Raw genomic sequence first — 17692 nt, forward strand, 5'->3', positions numbered from 1 at the left:
CTTGTCCCACCCAATTTTTCAGTAATGAGATCCCTGCCTACATGCTTGGCCACATCCATTACTTTGCAAATCTGGTTTTAAACACCTATATCCCTTTGAAAAAGGGGAGATGTTTCTCAGTCAACAGAGACAGGTGGAGTGTGTCCCAGGACAGCATATGGAATGGGTCAAGGAAGTTGTGAGTAGGAAAAGATCATAAGCTTCAAAAGTTGTCTTCAGTGGTTCTGGGTGCTGACAATAATGGTGTTAACTGGGAATTAGGCCTCCTGGTTAACAACAAGGAATTATGGCTCTACCTTCTCATTCAGCGGGTAGAAGTCTTTGTCCAGAGAGACGATCCGAAACAGAACTGAAGAGTGTAATGGAAAAGAAGGAAATTCCACTGTTAAATTTGTAGCCATTAACAGGAAATGTCAGTGTTTCAATAATTTATAAGTCATATTCATTCCATGGACCAACAGGCTTTGAATTGAGCTCTCTAAGTTATGGAAGCAATTACTTCAGGCTCTTTCTCTTGCAGATGGTGAGAGACAGATAAATTTAGAAGGATAATCAGGTCTTGGCTGAACAGAATTGTCCCTTGGGAGTGTCTGTCCTGCTTTGTTGGTTCAGGTGCAGCCAAGGGAGACTATGCTTTGAAGTCATCCCAGATTCGTGCCTCTAGTTGAGTAGAATTAATCTGAGCCTGTGCCTACATCTGGCTGAGATGCTGTGCCGGGAGGATGGAGAATAGGAATGATGAAGATACCACATGCCCTAGATCTCAGCTGACAGAAATAAGATTTACTGGATGTTTTAACTCCCCCACTTAAATAAAAGTATGGAGCCACTGGGGAATGAAGCCCGTAAGATTTTCTGCCCTCAAAGTCAGCACCAACCCAATTCCCCTTACCTGTCTGTCCAGGCTTGTAGATGGGTTTGTCTGTCTGGACGAAGACCAAGCTCTCAGAATCCTTGACCAGCACCGACTTGCGGCTCCTGAACTGCAGTGTCACCCCCTTCACCGACACAGTGAGAAATGCCACTGATGTGCTGCTATTGAACTTCGGAAGCTAAAGAAAGTGAAGAGAATAACTCCTTTACTGATTCATCCCATTGCACTAAGCCTTTGAAGGACTCAGTATTAGCTAGGTCTGAAAGTTGCCTAAAGGGACACCAGAGACTCAGTGCTGGAAGCAAGAAAAAAAGATGATTTTCTGATATGAGCTTGGACAGCTTGTCTCCTCTGTCTCAAGAAAACCATCTTTTTCCTTCAGGGAATTATTGCAATGATAGATCTTCTCCATTTCCTTGAGTTTCCTCCATGCTTCTTCTTTCTCTGCTTCCAGTACTGGAAGCCGTATCCCTTCCTTCATTTATATGCTTTCCTTAGAGAAATATTGAATCTGATCTTGTTCCATCCTGTGATTTATCAAAATGGAAATCAACCCAGATTCATTGTTTAGGGGGTGTGTGTACATTACTCGCCAACCAGCCTTCTGCAGGAAACAATCATGAATAAGTGCCAGGAGACAAATGACCTCATGAACCTCACTGTCTTTAACCACTCCTCAGCTCCTACAATTCTCATTCCACTTGGCTATTTTTCCTCTAAGGCTTACACAGATCAAAGAAACATGGGGTATGTTCTGTAAGTCAGTGCTCCAGGATGAAGGATCCCAAGAGAGTTCTTTAAACCCTGCATGTACAGAAATATCATGTGGCGCACAGAATTTGATAATGGTGGAAAATTATTCCTCATAAGGCTACCACCGTCAGTTTTCCACACCAAATCCATGTTTTGTTTGTCTTAGCTTAGAAGTCTCTGGTTGCAGCGTGTCTTATTTCTCATCTCTGGACTGTTTAGATCCACTGTGCCACATCAATAAACACAAGGGATCATCCCCCAAGGATGACATACTCACAGAGAAAGGGATGCAGGTGAACACATCCTGCTCTGACACCACATCATCAATCAGGCTCCTGTTTTCCCCTTGATACTCGAGTGTGGCACTCAGCGTCACGGACTCGTTCAGGTGGGTCAGCTGAACACAGACTTTCTCAGGAGAATCAGTGTGTATCAGAAAGGGCAGTAGCACCATATACTGCCTAGGAAGAGAGGGAAACAAGAATCAGAAGGTTCAAAAATGTGAAACAGTTTTAAGGAAACAGTATTAAGTGAAAGGAAGTTAACAAATCAGCATGCCTAATCCATTACTGTCCCGGTGATTGCAGTGCATATACAGATAAGCATCCATTTTATTTTGGGTTTATACATATTAAACTGCCTAACTAATTAGCCTAAAAGCAGGAAAGTGCTTAGAGTGGAAGGAACAATTTCTATGCTAATAGAGAGTCCCTTACAAAGGATGTTTTGTTCGGTTTCACAGCAGGGAGTAAGGATGGGTGTGAAAGGTTCCAGACTGTTAATTGATTTTTGTATATTCCACAATCTCCTATTGAGACTCAAAGGAATTAGCTGAAAAAGGTTGAAAATTCAGCAGGTTTAGGGCTGAAAAAAAACACCCACTTGTCTGGCTGCTTCTGGCTTTGCCTATCCAGGTTTCCAAATCCTTCTCATGCTGAGCAAAAATGTGAGTGCTTGCAGATTGGGACCTTATTAAGATAAGCACACAAAGGATTTCAGAGAGTAGTGTTTTATCGCAACACAAGTGTACTTGGGCCTTCAATGAGTTTTTGACAAAGGTCCCTCACAAAAGATCCTTAAGCTAAGCTGCCGTCCAATAAAAGGGATAATTTTATTTTTTTTTTATTAATAAATCAAATTATTAATTCTGACATGGAATAATTGGTCAAAAGATAGGACACAAAGGGTAGGAACAAGGGAAAATTTCCAGAGCCTGTATTGGGACCCCTGTTGTTCAGTACACTTCTAAATGATCTGGGAAGTATAATTTTCTGATAATTGTGCAGGGTAAGAAAAAACCTAAAACTGACTTACATATTTGTGGAAAACTTTTGTCATATGGTGGGACTGTGTGGTGGGACTGTGTAGCAAAAATGGCAAATGAACTTCACATAAAGGGAAAATAATCCATAGAGGAAGGAAAAAGTTACCCCAACAGCATATATACTGCTGTATATATGCTGTATATATGCTGTATTGATAAGCAGGCTATTACCACTCAGACATGACCACTGTTGATCACTCTTGAAAAATTCTCGTTCAGTGATAAGTAACAAATGGACTGTAGGGAAGCGTTCAGAAAGGAACAGGGGACACATCAGAATGTATCTTTTTGCCATTGTATAACTGCAAGGTACTCCCACACCTCACATGACATACATTTATAAAATGGACTTAGCAGAAAAGATTCAGTGAAAGATGGCAGCGATGATCTGGAATCTGGAATGATTTCCATAGGAGGAGACACTACATAGATTAAGACTTTTCAGTGTGGAAAAAGGTATGACAGAAAGCTATAAAGACATTACGTGCACAAAAGAAAGCATGGTTTGTTCATCACTTGTGACAACAGGAGTAGTAAGCACCACCAGGTGAAATATTAAGCAGCTGGCTTAAAAATAGAAGGGAACAGAAACCTTTTTTTTCACTGACATACACAATTACCGAGGAACTTAATACTCCTGTGTGCTGTACAATCCAAATGTACAATTCTGGTATGGCCAGGCTGTGGCTCCAGGTTGCATCAAGTGACAGACCACAGCTGGCTGTCCTCCCTCGGGTGAGGGACAAAAGGAGCCAGCAGGTGCCACTAAGTTGAACAGTTGTTAGAGCCTTACCTTCGAGTCCAGCCAAGTGCAGGCTCCTAAAAGAAGCTGACACTCCTCACCTGCTAGTAACTCTCCACGACGTATGGTATCTGCCCTGTGGCACCGCCTTCATAAAATTTGGTATGAGGCTCACGAGGGCAAGAAGATCAGCTACACCTGATATGCAGGATACTAAAAATGTCCTGTGTAACTTCATTGCCCAGAAATGGCTAGAAAACATATCAGCACAGGTGTAATCCCTGCCACAATAAGACCTTGAACCTCTGATAAAAGCTTCATAAAGCTACAGCAGACAGAAAATTAATTTCCACAGTACTTGCCTTGCTCCTCTACTCTGTCCCTCATTACCTATGACTGGCTTCCACGACAGAGAGATTACAGAGCCAATGTAGTCCTCTGGTCTGATGCCAGACCACTTTTACGGGCCTGGTACTCCTTTTTCCCTGTGCACATTCGAGCTATCCAGATGCAGCACTGGAAGGTTCTGGTGGTAATTCAGTCTGAAGGGTATATGCATAGGATGAAACCTGTGGTCAGGATGGCTCATACCGCTTTTCCATGGGCTCTCCACTGTGGAAGGCTAATGGGCACCTTGCCAGGTGGTGCCAGCCCTGGGGAAAGAGATAGCTGGGACCATCCAGAGCTACATTATTGCCTGGGCTCTGAGCTTTTGGGAATTCCTAAAGCTACTGTGGAGGCAGTGGGACCCAGGCAGTAATTCCATTTCCCTCACCACCAGGCAACGGGATAAAGCACGGTGAGGAGCCAGCCAGCAACTCCAGTCAGTACGTGCTGCTGCAGAAGCAGTGAAAGGAGGGAGCTCCAGCCACCCAGGCAGTGACTTACAGCTTGTGACTATCTGCTTGCTCCAGTGCTCCCCTTCTTCCATAGACTTCTCACCACAGCTTCACCCTGTGCCTGCTTCCCCTGATTTTGCTTCCCCTGCCCCCTGTCAGCTGCACTGGCAATCTGACTGTAACATCCAGCCTCCTGAAGGGACAGCGTGACCTAGTTCATGGGGATTTTGGCCTCATTCCTCTTCCTGTTCACTGTTCTGCTGAAATTTTGGCCAATGCACAGAAGTTCCCCCTACACCAGCTTCCCTGCCTTTGAAACAAGGGTGTGAAATATGTTGTTCATAGAACTCCCTTTAGCTGTTTTGGGATGTGTTGGTGAAAAGAGTTGGGTGATTTAAAGTACTATGGGAGCTTTAAACAACTTGGGTGACAAAGTCCATTCCAGGACAAAAAGCACTTGGGCTGCCCAAGAGACCTCAGAAGCCTCCCTGCATGCAGTGAACTGTTCTGACAGCAGAGGCAGTGACTCTGTCAGAAACAGGAATCAAGGAGTGGCAGGAGACCCTAGAGAAAGTGGCTGAGGCAAAAATGATGTTTGTGTATATAGAGAAGGTAATACTCTAGCTTAAGATGGACTGATGTCTGTATTGACTCTCAGCTACTTCCTAGAACAAACACCCAACCAAAGAAGGCAGTGAATTTCATCAGCTCCATCGGTCCAAATCCACACCTGTCAATTCAAGTGCCATCATGACCTTGCATTTCTGACCATATGCAGTGTATTCCAAGCATGTACACTGCATTGTAAAACAGCTTGCATGCACAACCACATACCAGAACAGGAGAACAAAACCTCCTGTTGAATTCTTCCAGAACAGACCCAGAGCAAGAAAAAAATAATCTTGCTGTCAGTATTTTACAGACTCATAAAATTTTTAATTGTAAGTGACCACTGGATATCTCAAGCCCAACTTCTCTCCTGGAACAGGACTATTGCAAAGGACTCCACAGATGGAGTTTCCACCATCTCTCTGGGTCACTTGTTCCAGTGCTGCTCTAACTTGGTGAATAAGTTCTTTTTTTTTTTTCTAATATATAATCTGAACCTCAGTTGCGTCCCTTGTGCAGCCAGTCACATCTGAAACAGAAATAGCAGCAACTGCTGCTGCTCGAAGAAGCGATTTCCCTACTTGTGCAGAGCACAGTAAGCAAGTCTTGGTTGGAAGCTTCATTTTGTCTTCAGTTCAAGGGCAGCTTCCCTTCTGTGTTCACAGCACCCCATCTACCCTACAGCACTTAAAACAAAACCACTACCCTCCTACTACCTAGCAATTCACTGCTGAGACACCACTGCCCACACACCGGCCTCCTATCTCCATCCTGTGGGTCCCAACTACACCCCTTTCTCCCTCACCCCCTCAGTCCTTCCTCATTCTCCCCTCCCCAGATGGTGCTCAGGTCAGGGACAAAGAGCAGCATGTTGCTCATAGGAGGTCTGAGCAGTATGGAATTCATTCCCTTTCTCCCTGATCTTGGGCAGAGGTGAATTAAGATTACTTAATCTTAATTACTTAATTATATCAAATTACTGTAGGGAGACCAGAGGGCTCTGCGTGACCTCAAAGCAAACTTGGCTGGCAGATCTACCCGAGAAGCACCCAAACAGGACAGGTGAATGAGGGGTTGATGGAACAGTGTGAGTCAAAGGTCCTTCAGTCCGAGCCAGTCACCACTTCACCCCTGACCACACAGCAAGCACCAGCGGTAACGCTGCACCTTCTGCTACAGCTGCTACCACTACTGCGGTGCTTGTGGGCATGAACTCTCCCTGTAGCCATCATTATGGGATCCACGTTGGTGAGAACTGCGCTTCTGCCAGCACAGCAAGGGGCACAGCATGTGACAGCAGCCAGGGTCTGAAGAGAGAAGCTGTTCCCGTCCAGACTAGAGGCTGCAGAGCACCTCTCTCTGGTAGGAGAGGCTGGGTGGGGATGCCAGACTCCAGTCCTCCTGTGCCATCCCAGGCTGTTCCTCTCCTGGGGGCCCTCGGCAGAGTGGGCACTGTAGCCAGGCTGCTGGTCTGCAGAACACTGGGGTAGATGCCCCAGGGGAGGGTGCCAGCACCAGGCTCCATGCCAGAGGAAGAGAATCTAGGTCATAGATCCTCTTTGGGAACAAGTACATCTCATGCTGCCAAGGGAAACAAACTGGCTTGAAAGAATCAGGAGAAAGGGGAGCAAACTGGCTTGAAAGCAACAGGAGAACGGGGAGAAATAACTCAGTGATTAAAACAAGGATACTACAGGAGAGGTAAGTACATGGATTCTGGCATCATGCCCACAAAACTCCAGGCACCTGAAGGTTTCTAGGCAGGAATATACTTAGGCAAAGGTGCTGCAAGGATCCAGGTCTGGACTAGCAGGCAGCTGCAGGGCAGGAGTGTGGGCACTGGCAGAACTGGGGGGGTGGGGGGTGGGGTCCCAGGGCTGCACACCCAGGGGGTTGCAGGGTGGGAGTGGGGAGCACTGGCAGAGCTGTGCTGGAAGCTCAGGGCTTGGCTAGTAGTGGGACATGGGGCAGGAATGGAAGAAACTCACAGCTGTTTGACAGGAAAGAAGAAAACTGAAGGAAAAAAGGAGCAGTAAGACCACCCTCCCCCCTCTGCCTGTGTAGCTTACGGTTCTGTGGTGGGAGAGGTGTTTCCAGGAAGGAGGAAGAGGAGAAGGAGGAAGATGTTTGGTTTGCTGTGCAGACTGTCCTTCCTCATGGTGCAGAGCAGGTTGTGACGGCAGACACCCAGTCTGGTCCGGTGCTGCAGTTTTCCTGCACCTTGTAATTCCCCTCCACTCTCTGCTCCGTCAGCCTCTTTATAACTGCTCTCTGCAAACAGCCCAGGGGCTGGAGGAGATAAGGGCTGGGGGCCAGGGCCCATCCGGAAACAGGGAGAGGCATAAGGAGGAGCTGGAACAGAGGGACAGTATTTGGCCAGAGACTTTCCAAGTGGGGGAAGGGCATTTATTGGATAGTGCTTATATTAGAAATCTTTGAATAATTCATACCCTGCTTTCTTTAACCCACCAGAGATCCACAGTATTGGGGAGATGAACTATGTTCAACACAGGGTAACATTCCCTGTGGGCAGCGTGCAATCACAGCACTCTGATGTGGGGTACTGTTGAAGCCGAAAGCCAGGTTTATAGGTATTTTAAGAGCAAGAGGAAACCCCCTGACAGAAACATTTCTGTTGACATACTACTGCAGTAGTTTGCTGACACAGTTGCTAACAGAGCTACTATGTGTTAGACAATCTGTCAGGAATACAATCCAAAAGGTGGGGTACTGGTTTAGACATGGAAATAAGTTCCGTTTCCACCATGAGTATGCAAATATTGCACAATGCCATTGGGAGACATCCTTGCTTCCCTGGCATGGTGATCATCTTCTGTCATTCAGTGTCACCTGGAGTGCAGATGTTCCAGGTGTTCCAGGTGGCTCCTCCTTCTCTTTGCCAGATTCAGCTCTGTGCTGCTGTGAGTCATGTTTGTAAACAAAGTCACTCAGAAATAGTGATGCTCACTTGTCTTGGTGTTCTGTAAACCTCTGGCTGTAGCAGCTTAACCAGAATTTGAAGTAAGAAAAAGCGTTTACTAAATTCCAGCAGGTCATGGAACAGAAATACTCAGTCCAAACTACATGCACTCCCTGAGAATCCTAATTAAGCGGGGTGTTTGCACTAGCCCACAGAAAAGTACAAAACTGGAGCTATAGGGCTGCCAGCATGCCCTCCTGTGCCTGTGCAGTGAAAGGATTCAGTAAAGCTCTTCCTAGAGATTCATGATCCCTGTGAAGATTTCTATTGTGCAAGAATAAACTAGCAGAGAACATGCTTCAGCACAAACCACCTTGAATGTGTGAAGCCACCATCATGGCAGAGGTTCTCTGTTCTGTGCAAGGGAGCTTGTTAGATCACAACAGCACAGGCAGCCCTATTTGCTCTTTGCCTGTAGATTAAGCTTTGAAAAAGAGTGGATGTTAAGACTGATTGTCAGCTGTACAGCGTGCCTTGACTCTGGCACTGTAGCCAGAAAACTGCAGGGAAGAGCAGTGCAAAGGACTAGGAGACATGTCTGAGGATGAAAGGAAGATTAAGAATGGTATTCAAAACTCAGGCACAGTCTCTTGTGGAATAAAATTTAACACCTTTTGTAAACCACAAAAGTTAGGAAAACAGTTGGGAGGCAGCCAGTGTCTTCTGGGGGGGGGAAGTGTTACATAAATGTCATATGGAGAAGGAATGAACACATACTCAAACCAAAAGATTTAGCAGATTATCAGTTAAGGATGGAAACACTGATGAAAAAGTGGTTGTGTAACTACCAAGTAATAAAAACCATACAGATCTTTCTCCAGAAGTGCCCCCTATCATCTGTCCTCTCACTCCCATCTTCAACTCCTTTAGTAAATAAAGCAATAGTGTCCTGGCCATTTGCTGGAATACATGACTCATCCCAAGTTGCCTGTTGTCATTCAGGCTGCTGTAAACTGAACCCAAAAAGAAATCTGAATGGTCACATGCAAAGTACACCGTAAGGATGAGCATGTAAACCAAAAATTCATAGATCTACAGGACCATCAAAACCAGTGATTTGATGGATGTCCTATTCACCATTGTCTTCTTCATTCTACTAATTTACCACCCACAAGGTATAAAATACCTGCTTCTCAGTACCCCAGGAACCAGCTCTCTGGCACCCTGATGTCCAACTCGCTCCACAAGCACTAACCACCCTTTAGCTCCGGCAGCTGGTGCTTCAGCTGGTTCCCCTCTCACCATAATCAGAACAAGTGGTCTGAACTTCTACTTAGCTTGAAAGCTCTTAGGTGCTTTTTCAGACTGAAGGAGAGAGAGATTGTGTGTCTGAAAGACTGGGTACTTTTTCCAACAAGGCTAGCTGGTCTAATCAAAGATAACACTGCTGAAAAAGGCATGCAACATCCTTGCCATAGATGGCGATGGTTCCAGGGAACTGGCAGTCATGATCTTAACCACAGGAAAGATGTTACCTTTATGATAACACTTCACACGTGTCTGAGGTCACTGCACACTTGGCAGATCAAGAGGCAATCTGTACGTATCTAATATCTTCAGTGACTAGTCTCCATATTGAGCTGATACAAAACCTAAGTGAATTGTTGTACCTAACTGTTGATCGCAAAGAATTTAAATTTGGCCACATCACAGTAAATGGTTCATATAGCCAAAATGCCTAAATCTGATTTTTTATAACCCTCCAAGCAGAGTGGATTTCTGTACTAAATGACAGCAATTAATTTTGGTTCATCCTGCTTGAAAATGAATGATTATATATGTGCACTCTCACTTTTAAAGGTAGCACATCTTTTGGTTGTTCCATAGAGGGTTTTTGAAAGTTATTTCCAATGCTAAATTAAAACTATAACATTATTCTAAAATTTTATTTTGTTCTAAAGAACACTTGGGGAAAATTAGCTTAATTCCAAATGATTCTCGGAAAGGTTACAGTGATATACTGGTAAGTTACATGTGCTGATGCATTGGATTTCCTTTCCAGGTATTATCATACTTAAATGGAGCAAGACACCAGGTCAATAAGAAACAGATGCCATAGGAGCGCTTCTACTTTGCCTGAATATATCATTATGACTCTTTTATTTTATAATTTTCTGGAGCATTTCATTCTCCACAATATTTCCTTCACAGGTTCCTTTCCACCAGCACTTTAAAATGCATTATTTTGAGTTGGACTGACTGACACAAAAGGTGCAATTAATAAGTTAAGACAGGCCGTCATAAACATAAATTCCAGTCACAGCAAACCTTATTCTGCAGTTTCCTATGTCATACAGTCTTAACTGCATTGCCTAGCAAAGACAAAAGAAAAACATGATGTCCTACACCTCCAAGTTTATGACCACTATAGAAAACATACTTCTTGATGAAAACAAAATAAGATATTGAGCTGTGCAATTTTAATCATCTTAATCCAATTAATACTATATTATTACCATATATTATGTATGGTATATTTTCCTCTGACTTCTTTCCAGTTTCTATTATTCAGCTTTCTGGATGACTATCCGTTGTCCCTTAATAAGAGGGTGGCTTACCAGTCACTGCAATTGCAGGAAGAAAAGGTGTCTGTGGGTGGGTGTAAATACCCTTAGTACTACCACAGCACTGCTACGAGCAGGAATCCTTGTCTGTCCCAGCAGTCTTAAGCAAGCTTGGAACCACAGTCACAAAATGTAAATAACCCCAAGAAAGGCACCTGCTTCTCTGCTATGTTCCTGGTCTGCCTCCTCAAGGTCTGTAGCACAATGCTCAGCCCTCAAAGCCAAAAGTAAACGATAAAAACCGAACTTCACGTTTGTCTTTCAATAAGACATATGTTAAAAGAAAAAGCTGAGGAAACAGTTCTTGGTGATACTGGTATCATGCCTAAGGTGGTCCATGCACTTTCACCTAAGATCCCTGGTAGAAACCAGGAACTCTAGCAAAGCAAAGTCTCTCTTTGGTACGTACATCAGCTTTGCCTGGGGATGGGTGAGGAAACAGTCACTGTAAAACCCGAGACTTACATTTACAGCTCTGGCTGGCAAAATTGTGTTAGCTGTTCAGCTAAAGGCTGAAAAAAAGATCCTTCAGGAGAAAAAAAATGAGAAAAGATTTCAGTATTTTTATTTTAAAGGAAATCCAAATAATGATACTAGTTTCCCCAGCCTCCAGCCTATATATCTAAAGCAAAGAAACCCAAAGCAATTTATTTCAAATGGCAAAAAAGCTTTACAAGGAAAATTACTTATATAAATTAATAGGAGTAACAGCAATACCCAGAGAGATAAAAAAGGGCTTGTTTTTGTGTGGGAGACAAAATATTTCACAGGCCATAGTGAAAAGAAGTTCCTCTATCAGAAAACCTCAGACAATATGAACACTACACAAGTCGCAACATGCAGATACAGGAAGATATGCAATGAAATGCAATGCCATAGTAATCCTTCATCAGCTAAACTTCAAGTTAAACTGAAAATATCAGACTTAATAAAGATTATCCACTTTAATGTCCTGTTAAATATCTTAACCTGAGAGAAGAGCCTGGTGGCAGATTAGCTGCCTTTCCCAGGTGCAGACAGCTGGGCTGCTAAATATATTTCTGTGGTGTCATATGAACAAATGAGTAAATTCAGGCATGGCACAGGCATCGATTAATTACTCTCATTTTAACGCACTTTGTAGATTAAATTGAAAACTCAATCAGTAGCTGGGTTTTATAAATAGTCCTCTGACTATATTTTGTATGATGTAAGACTAGCCCATTTGTAGGGTAAGCTCTCTACAAAGTATGGTTTATCCAACTTTCCCAGCTATATTATAAGAAACATCTCTTCTGTGTATAAACTTTGTCTTGCCTTAAAAGAAACCTGTACTGTATGTTGCCAAAAAGGCTTCAAGCAATGTTGTTAACCCTCTGGCATGAGAAATGTGCGGTGTGTCTGTCTGATACTTACAGTGCACAGTAGACAGAGTAGGATCAGTTGTTGAAATCCCAGTATTAAAGCCATTACAAGTAATTAATGAATTATATCTAATAATTTTAAAATATATAGACAAGAAAGTAGCTGTTTGCATATTTACAGGTATTTTGTGTATATAAGATAATCCCTGATGTAGTAAAGAATGAAAAGCTGTTTTCATTTATACATTTGTATTACTCAGACTATTGCAAAGAAGGGGAGAGGAAAAGCCGAAATATTTAAAAAAGTATCTGAAAACAGCACTTGGCCAATTAACTATACTTTTTTTGAGTCATATGACTCCTTTTTTTCAGATAAAAATTTACCACATTAGAAGACATACATAATGAATATAGACTTTGTGTTTTTCTTTAGCTGTGGTGTTACTGCAAGGGCTTCCTCTCTCCTCAGATGAGGCACAAGCATCTTATGAAGGTCCCTCTGCTGGCCCCGAGGTTGATGTTCAAGACAGGTGGAATGAAGCTGAAGTCAGGCTCTTCTCAGAGGTGCTCAGTGGCAGGAGCAGAGGCAATGGGCCAAGCTGCATACAGAGAAACACTGAGCAGACAGAAGGAAAAAAGGCATCTCCCAAGAGTTATTCAACAACAGAACTGGTGCCCAGAGTTGCCATGAGATAGTCATTCCCAGAGACCATCCAAACTTCATGGCACAAGGCCATGAGCAAGAGTGCCAGTAGAGAAAAAGGTCGTACTTACATGATGTAGGTGTTTCAAAGATTTTTGCCATTTAGACTTGATGTTTGTTTCGCTACAAAAAACCGAAACCCCAGATCACTGCCTCCCTCTGAATGGCTTCGCTAGAATAAGAGAGCAGAAGGCTGCGCTGGGACCTCCTGCCGGACAGACCACGCTGTATTTGCGCAGTGCAGGACCCCCTTGCTGAGGTGGCTGGGCAAGGGGGGGGGCTCCTCCAGCTGTGCCGGGGGGCACCTGGTCGTGCACCACAGGGGCCTCCTGCCCAGAGCCTGCTGGCTGACCTGAAGCAGGAGGGAAGAGCTTTTTGCTTAGCTCAGTTACTGCCTTGCTGGGTAACGTGGGGCAAGCCCAGGCCTCTCTCCGTGCCACAGCTAAGCCAGATGTCATTTGGTGCCCGCCCCAGAGCAGAGAGGAGCTGGGATTCAGCTGATACGTGTTTGTCCAGAGTTTTGAGATGGAGACTGCTGCAGGAAAGCAAGACAAGAAGTCCTAATGGAGTACAGGGCAAGGATATCAGATATTCTCATGTTTAACCTTTTCCCCTGCATCTCTGCTTTGTTCTGTTGCACCCTGTTAGGCAGGGCAGAGCTGGTCGTGTGTGGCCCTTCAGGTCAGGGAAAGGGGTATGAGCCATGATGCTGTAACGCAGTTACAGAGCCTGCCCTGGGTGCATTACACCGGTGCACTTCCCTCCTGGTTTGGGATACCCTGCGCTGGACACAAGTGGTTGGAAGGGGACAGGACAAGGCCTCGCCTAAGCAACCAGGGGACATGAGGGGAGACCCAGCTGCACGTCCCACACTCGGGGCTCAGGACTTCCCACATGAGCTTTATTTACCATGGCGCAGACCTCGAGTCACTGAGTAAGTGTGGACACCCCTTACCTGGACAGGAGGAACAGCAAGGGGAGCCAGTGGGGCCTAGAGCCAGTCACTTCTAGTAAAGCAAAGTAGAAAACATGTGGCATAGTTATGCAATTGCCTCCAGTGCTAACCCAGCCTTCACCTCCCTGTGGGTACTGAGCCAAAGAGTGGGAGGCTGAAAAAAATGTGCGAGGTTAGCACTTTAGTAGCATGCACACAGAGCCCTGTCAATACACAGTATGGTGAGTTTTATTCCCTCCACGTCTGCCTGCTTCATTCATATTTACCCTCCCTTCACTCTCAAATAAGCTTTTTTAAATGCCCCAGCTGTCAGGTTCTATATGCAATCTATGGACAACATGGGGTCCAGGAGCCCTGCTGAATTCATGTTCTTAAGGGAGGTCCCAGTTTGCCCAGCAGGAACGCTGGTGTGGCAGGAAGAGGGAGCAGGGGGCTCCAGGGCAGGATCAAAAGGCATCAGGAGATCAGTGTGCTGAGCTTGCAAGAGGATCAGAAAGGGGAAGAGAGAGAAGTTTCCTTGAAGGAGGCTTTTAGGTCCTGTACTCAATGTAATGTCTTGCTTCTAGGATTTTCTTGACCCTCAAAAGGTGACAATTTCGGAGGTCAAGCAGAAAGAAGCTTTCTCTTGCTGTTGACCTACAGGACTAGCTGACATAATGTTGCTTCTTTACTTGAAAATTTTTCAAGAAAACTTTTCATTGTTACCCTGAATAAAAAATTAAAATGTACATGAGTGATGTTCCTCAGGAAGTCCTTCTTTGATGCTATGCATTTCACAGCCATTGGTGCCAGAGATGTGTTCATAGTTCTGTGTCACCAGTCTGATGAATCAGATGGTGGGCATTATTTGACTGCAGACAGGCCCCTACCTCCCTAATTGGCCATCCAGCAGGTAAGTTGCAAACGAACTCAAGAAAGAAATGATCCGAGAGCAAGGTTGAGTTGTTTCCACAGAGCATTTTGATACATCATCATTTCTTGATCGAAGGTTCCTTTGGCACATTTCTGGTTGCCTCTGATCAGTGAATTGGTTGGTCATCATTCACACTTCATATCTGACAGACAGAGGGTGGTGAGGAGAAGATCTGAACATCAACAAGTAGGTAACAAGATCTGGAAAATAAAATAAATCATACAGCTGAGGTCTTGCTGTGCCTTTGTTTAACAGCTTGACACTACTACCTGTGACACTGCAGGGATCACAGAGATGCTGAGCCAAAAGATGGAGCAAACAAATTCCCTGGATCAAAGATTCCTTTGTCTAGTGAGAGTGCTGGCTAAGCAGTTGAGGGGCTGCTACACACTGGGGCTCATCTTTCTGGGGACATTCTTTTGTTCTTATCTAGATTTTGCATCCTGCTGACCACGTTGTGGATGAAAGTCATAATTTACAGTAAAAAAACCTATGTTCAGTTTCCAGAACAAGTGTGATCATCATAAGTCCTGTTCGTAACTGGGCCATGACATCAGCCTTTACCAGATCTTTCAGTGTGAACTCCACATGAGCAGCAAAGAAATTCCAATGCCACGAGTAAACTCTGCCCAGAAGGATTTCACACAAAGTGAGCTTGACAGAGTATTATAGTCAAAGACAATCCCATATGATTATACTCTTTGTTATCACTTTTTTATTCATAAGAACTTGCATTTAAATGTACTTCTAACAGCTTCATGCACAGACCCGTAGGAGATCCAGAAGCTGCAGAGCCGGCACAAGGGCATACAACCCTAGTGTATGTTGTGCATTTCCCATTTCTTACAGTGTTCTTGATTCAGGCCCAGGACCTGAACAACAGTTTCAGTTGATACTTATATCTGTCTCCATTCTCTGGTAGCTTTTTTAAACTGATATGTAAAAAACAGAGCACAATAACCCAGTGCCTGTGCCTTTGGGGCAGCAGTACGGCAGTGCAGAGCACCCTGGGGGACAGTGAGCACTTGGGGAAACAGAGTTTGCTTAGCCTGTACATCTTGCCAAAATTAAAGCAGTTCTAACCTTATGATACTTAGAACACTCTTTAAATCTCTGAGATTGAATGATATGATATCTCAGGATTATTGGATCACAGAGGAAGAAATGACATTCAGTCTAGTGGGTGCCCCTGTCTTGCTTAGTCAACAATTAAAATACTGGCTTCAGTTTCAGGTGTGTGGCATAAAATGTATAGCTGAAACAAGACACTTAGGTTCCAGAAATCTGGGAGGTGTTGGAATGCTTTTTAAGGAATTTAAGGAATATTTAATGAATACTGCTAATCCCTGTGAGAGCAGGAGCCAGGGAAAATTTGGTGTATATGTAACGATCTGCAGGAAGAGTATTAGCATGGGATGTTTGTTAGATCTGACTGCAACTGGCAATTAGCTGTTTCAGTCACAGGATAAAATTGGGTAATAAACATTACATTTTCAGCATGCAGAAGAAGAGTCTGCAGTAGGAAATATGTTCTTGATGTTTTAATAGTACAGGTTTGGCCTAAAAGGAAAAGAAGGTTCCAAAAGAATGATAAAAATGCAACATTTTTTTTTCCCCAGGACGTTGGCTCTTCCCAGAAAACAATGTTTGGCTGAACAGAATAACATTTGGCCAGACCTGAGGGGGATTTTTATGAGTTCCATGTGGGATGCTGCAGCCTTGGCTTCACTGGCTTCAAATCCCCCAGAAAGTTGCACATCCTGTGTCCACAGCCACTCAGCCTGCTCTCCTTTTCTCCTTTTCGCTGTAACTATTGATTTATCTTGCTTCAGTCCTGTCTAATGCTCATGTAAATCGAATCAGTTGTTTGCTACAGTTCAGGGTGTGTCAGTAAAACAAAACTGACAGCCGTTCTTGCTTCCCTCCTACTGCCAGTGAAGTTTTGATTTTGGAACTTGGCATGGAAATCTGCACTCTACCCAAAGCAATTTCATGCCCCACAAATTCCTTGTCTGTGAAACTTAATGAAATGGCTTTTTATAACATCAATATCATGCACATCCTAGATGGCCAGCTCTGTGCAATTCTAAAACTCACACATGGCTGATGGATACTGTGACTATTTGGGTACCCTGCTGCCTGTAGAGACTCAGACATCTGCTTTGGTGAGGAGTCAGGCCAGAGTAATTCAGAAGCACAAATCCCAGTGACTCAAATTATTTAGTACCTTTTGTGAAAAAAAAAAATAAAAGTATTTGGGAGTAAGGGTATTCTGTGTTGACATGATGATTAATATTTTTCAATAAAAATATGCATGTCTGCACACAACTTTAGCAAATTGCCCAGTGAAATGGATCCTTTCAAAACACATACTAGTCCTCAGCACTTGAACAGTTTGCACCTTCGCTTACATTCCTGTTCACACCTTTGCATGGCAGGTCCTTTTCCTCCCCACTCCATAATGATCCATCCTTTTCTCCCCACTCCTTCGTGGCTGATGGTCAGCTCCTCATACATTGCAAATGAGTGGGTGTGGGGCTGGATCCCACCACCTGCAGGCTCACACCCACCCAGCCCAGCTCCTGCCCCATCGCTCTCCCTGGCTGGGGTGGGCGAGGGCTGTTGGTGCTGTTGTTACTCCTGGGTAAGAGAAACATCATCCATATTTCTTTGTGGAGCCCTCCTGATGCTGCTCTGTTCCCTCCTCCCCAGCCATCCCTGCCTGTCTCTTTGTCCCCTTTGCCAGTGCTCCGCTAGTGCTTGGATCATGCTCCTCCCACCCTTCCACCAACTCTGGCATGCTGCAGCCCAAGAGCATTTGTGTTTGCTGAAACCACCGTGACTCCAAGTGTTACAAAGTGGGGGATGACAAAAGGTGCAGGAAAATGGAGAGGCTTGTTCCTGCTGGCTAGGACAGGGCATCATGATCCAGGCTCGTCATCTCTTTTGGACAAACTCTGGCCAGTCTTGTGGACTGGAGGGCCTGGCAGGGGGTTATCCAGGACGTGGGACCAGACACTCACCAGGCCTGGACTGAAACCTGCCCCTTTCTTCACCCTCTCCTCTACTAAGCATGGTGCATAGTCACTCCAT

General features: G+C 44.4%; 1 protein-coding gene across 4 annotated transcripts in view; it reads right to left on the reverse strand.

Annotated features, from left to right (window-relative positions):
* LOC102048277 (alpha-2-macroglobulin) overlaps positions 1 to 7479 on the reverse strand; it is a 40015-nt gene extending 32536 nt beyond the window's left edge. For all 4 annotated transcript variants that reach the window (XM_055710606.1, XM_055710605.1, XM_055710604.1 and 1 more), the window contains exons 1-4: positions 7211 to 7479; positions 1905 to 2088; positions 893 to 1052; positions 297 to 349 (exon numbers count right to left, since the gene is read on the reverse strand). In XM_055710606.1, coding sequence (XP_055566581.1) covers positions 297 to 349; positions 893 to 1052; positions 1905 to 2088; positions 7211 to 7464 — 651 coding nt within the window. In that variant the 5' untranslated portion in view covers positions 7465 to 7479. The remainder of the gene's footprint in view (positions 1 to 296; positions 350 to 892; positions 1053 to 1904; positions 2089 to 7210) is intronic.
* Between the last annotated feature and the right edge of the window lie 10213 nt (positions 7480 to 17692).

This window comes from Falco cherrug, chromosome 5 (assembly GCF_023634085.1).
Source record: "Falco cherrug isolate bFalChe1 chromosome 5, bFalChe1.pri, whole genome shotgun sequence".
NCBI classification, from domain to species: Eukaryota; Metazoa; Chordata; class Aves; order Falconiformes; family Falconidae; genus Falco; species Falco cherrug.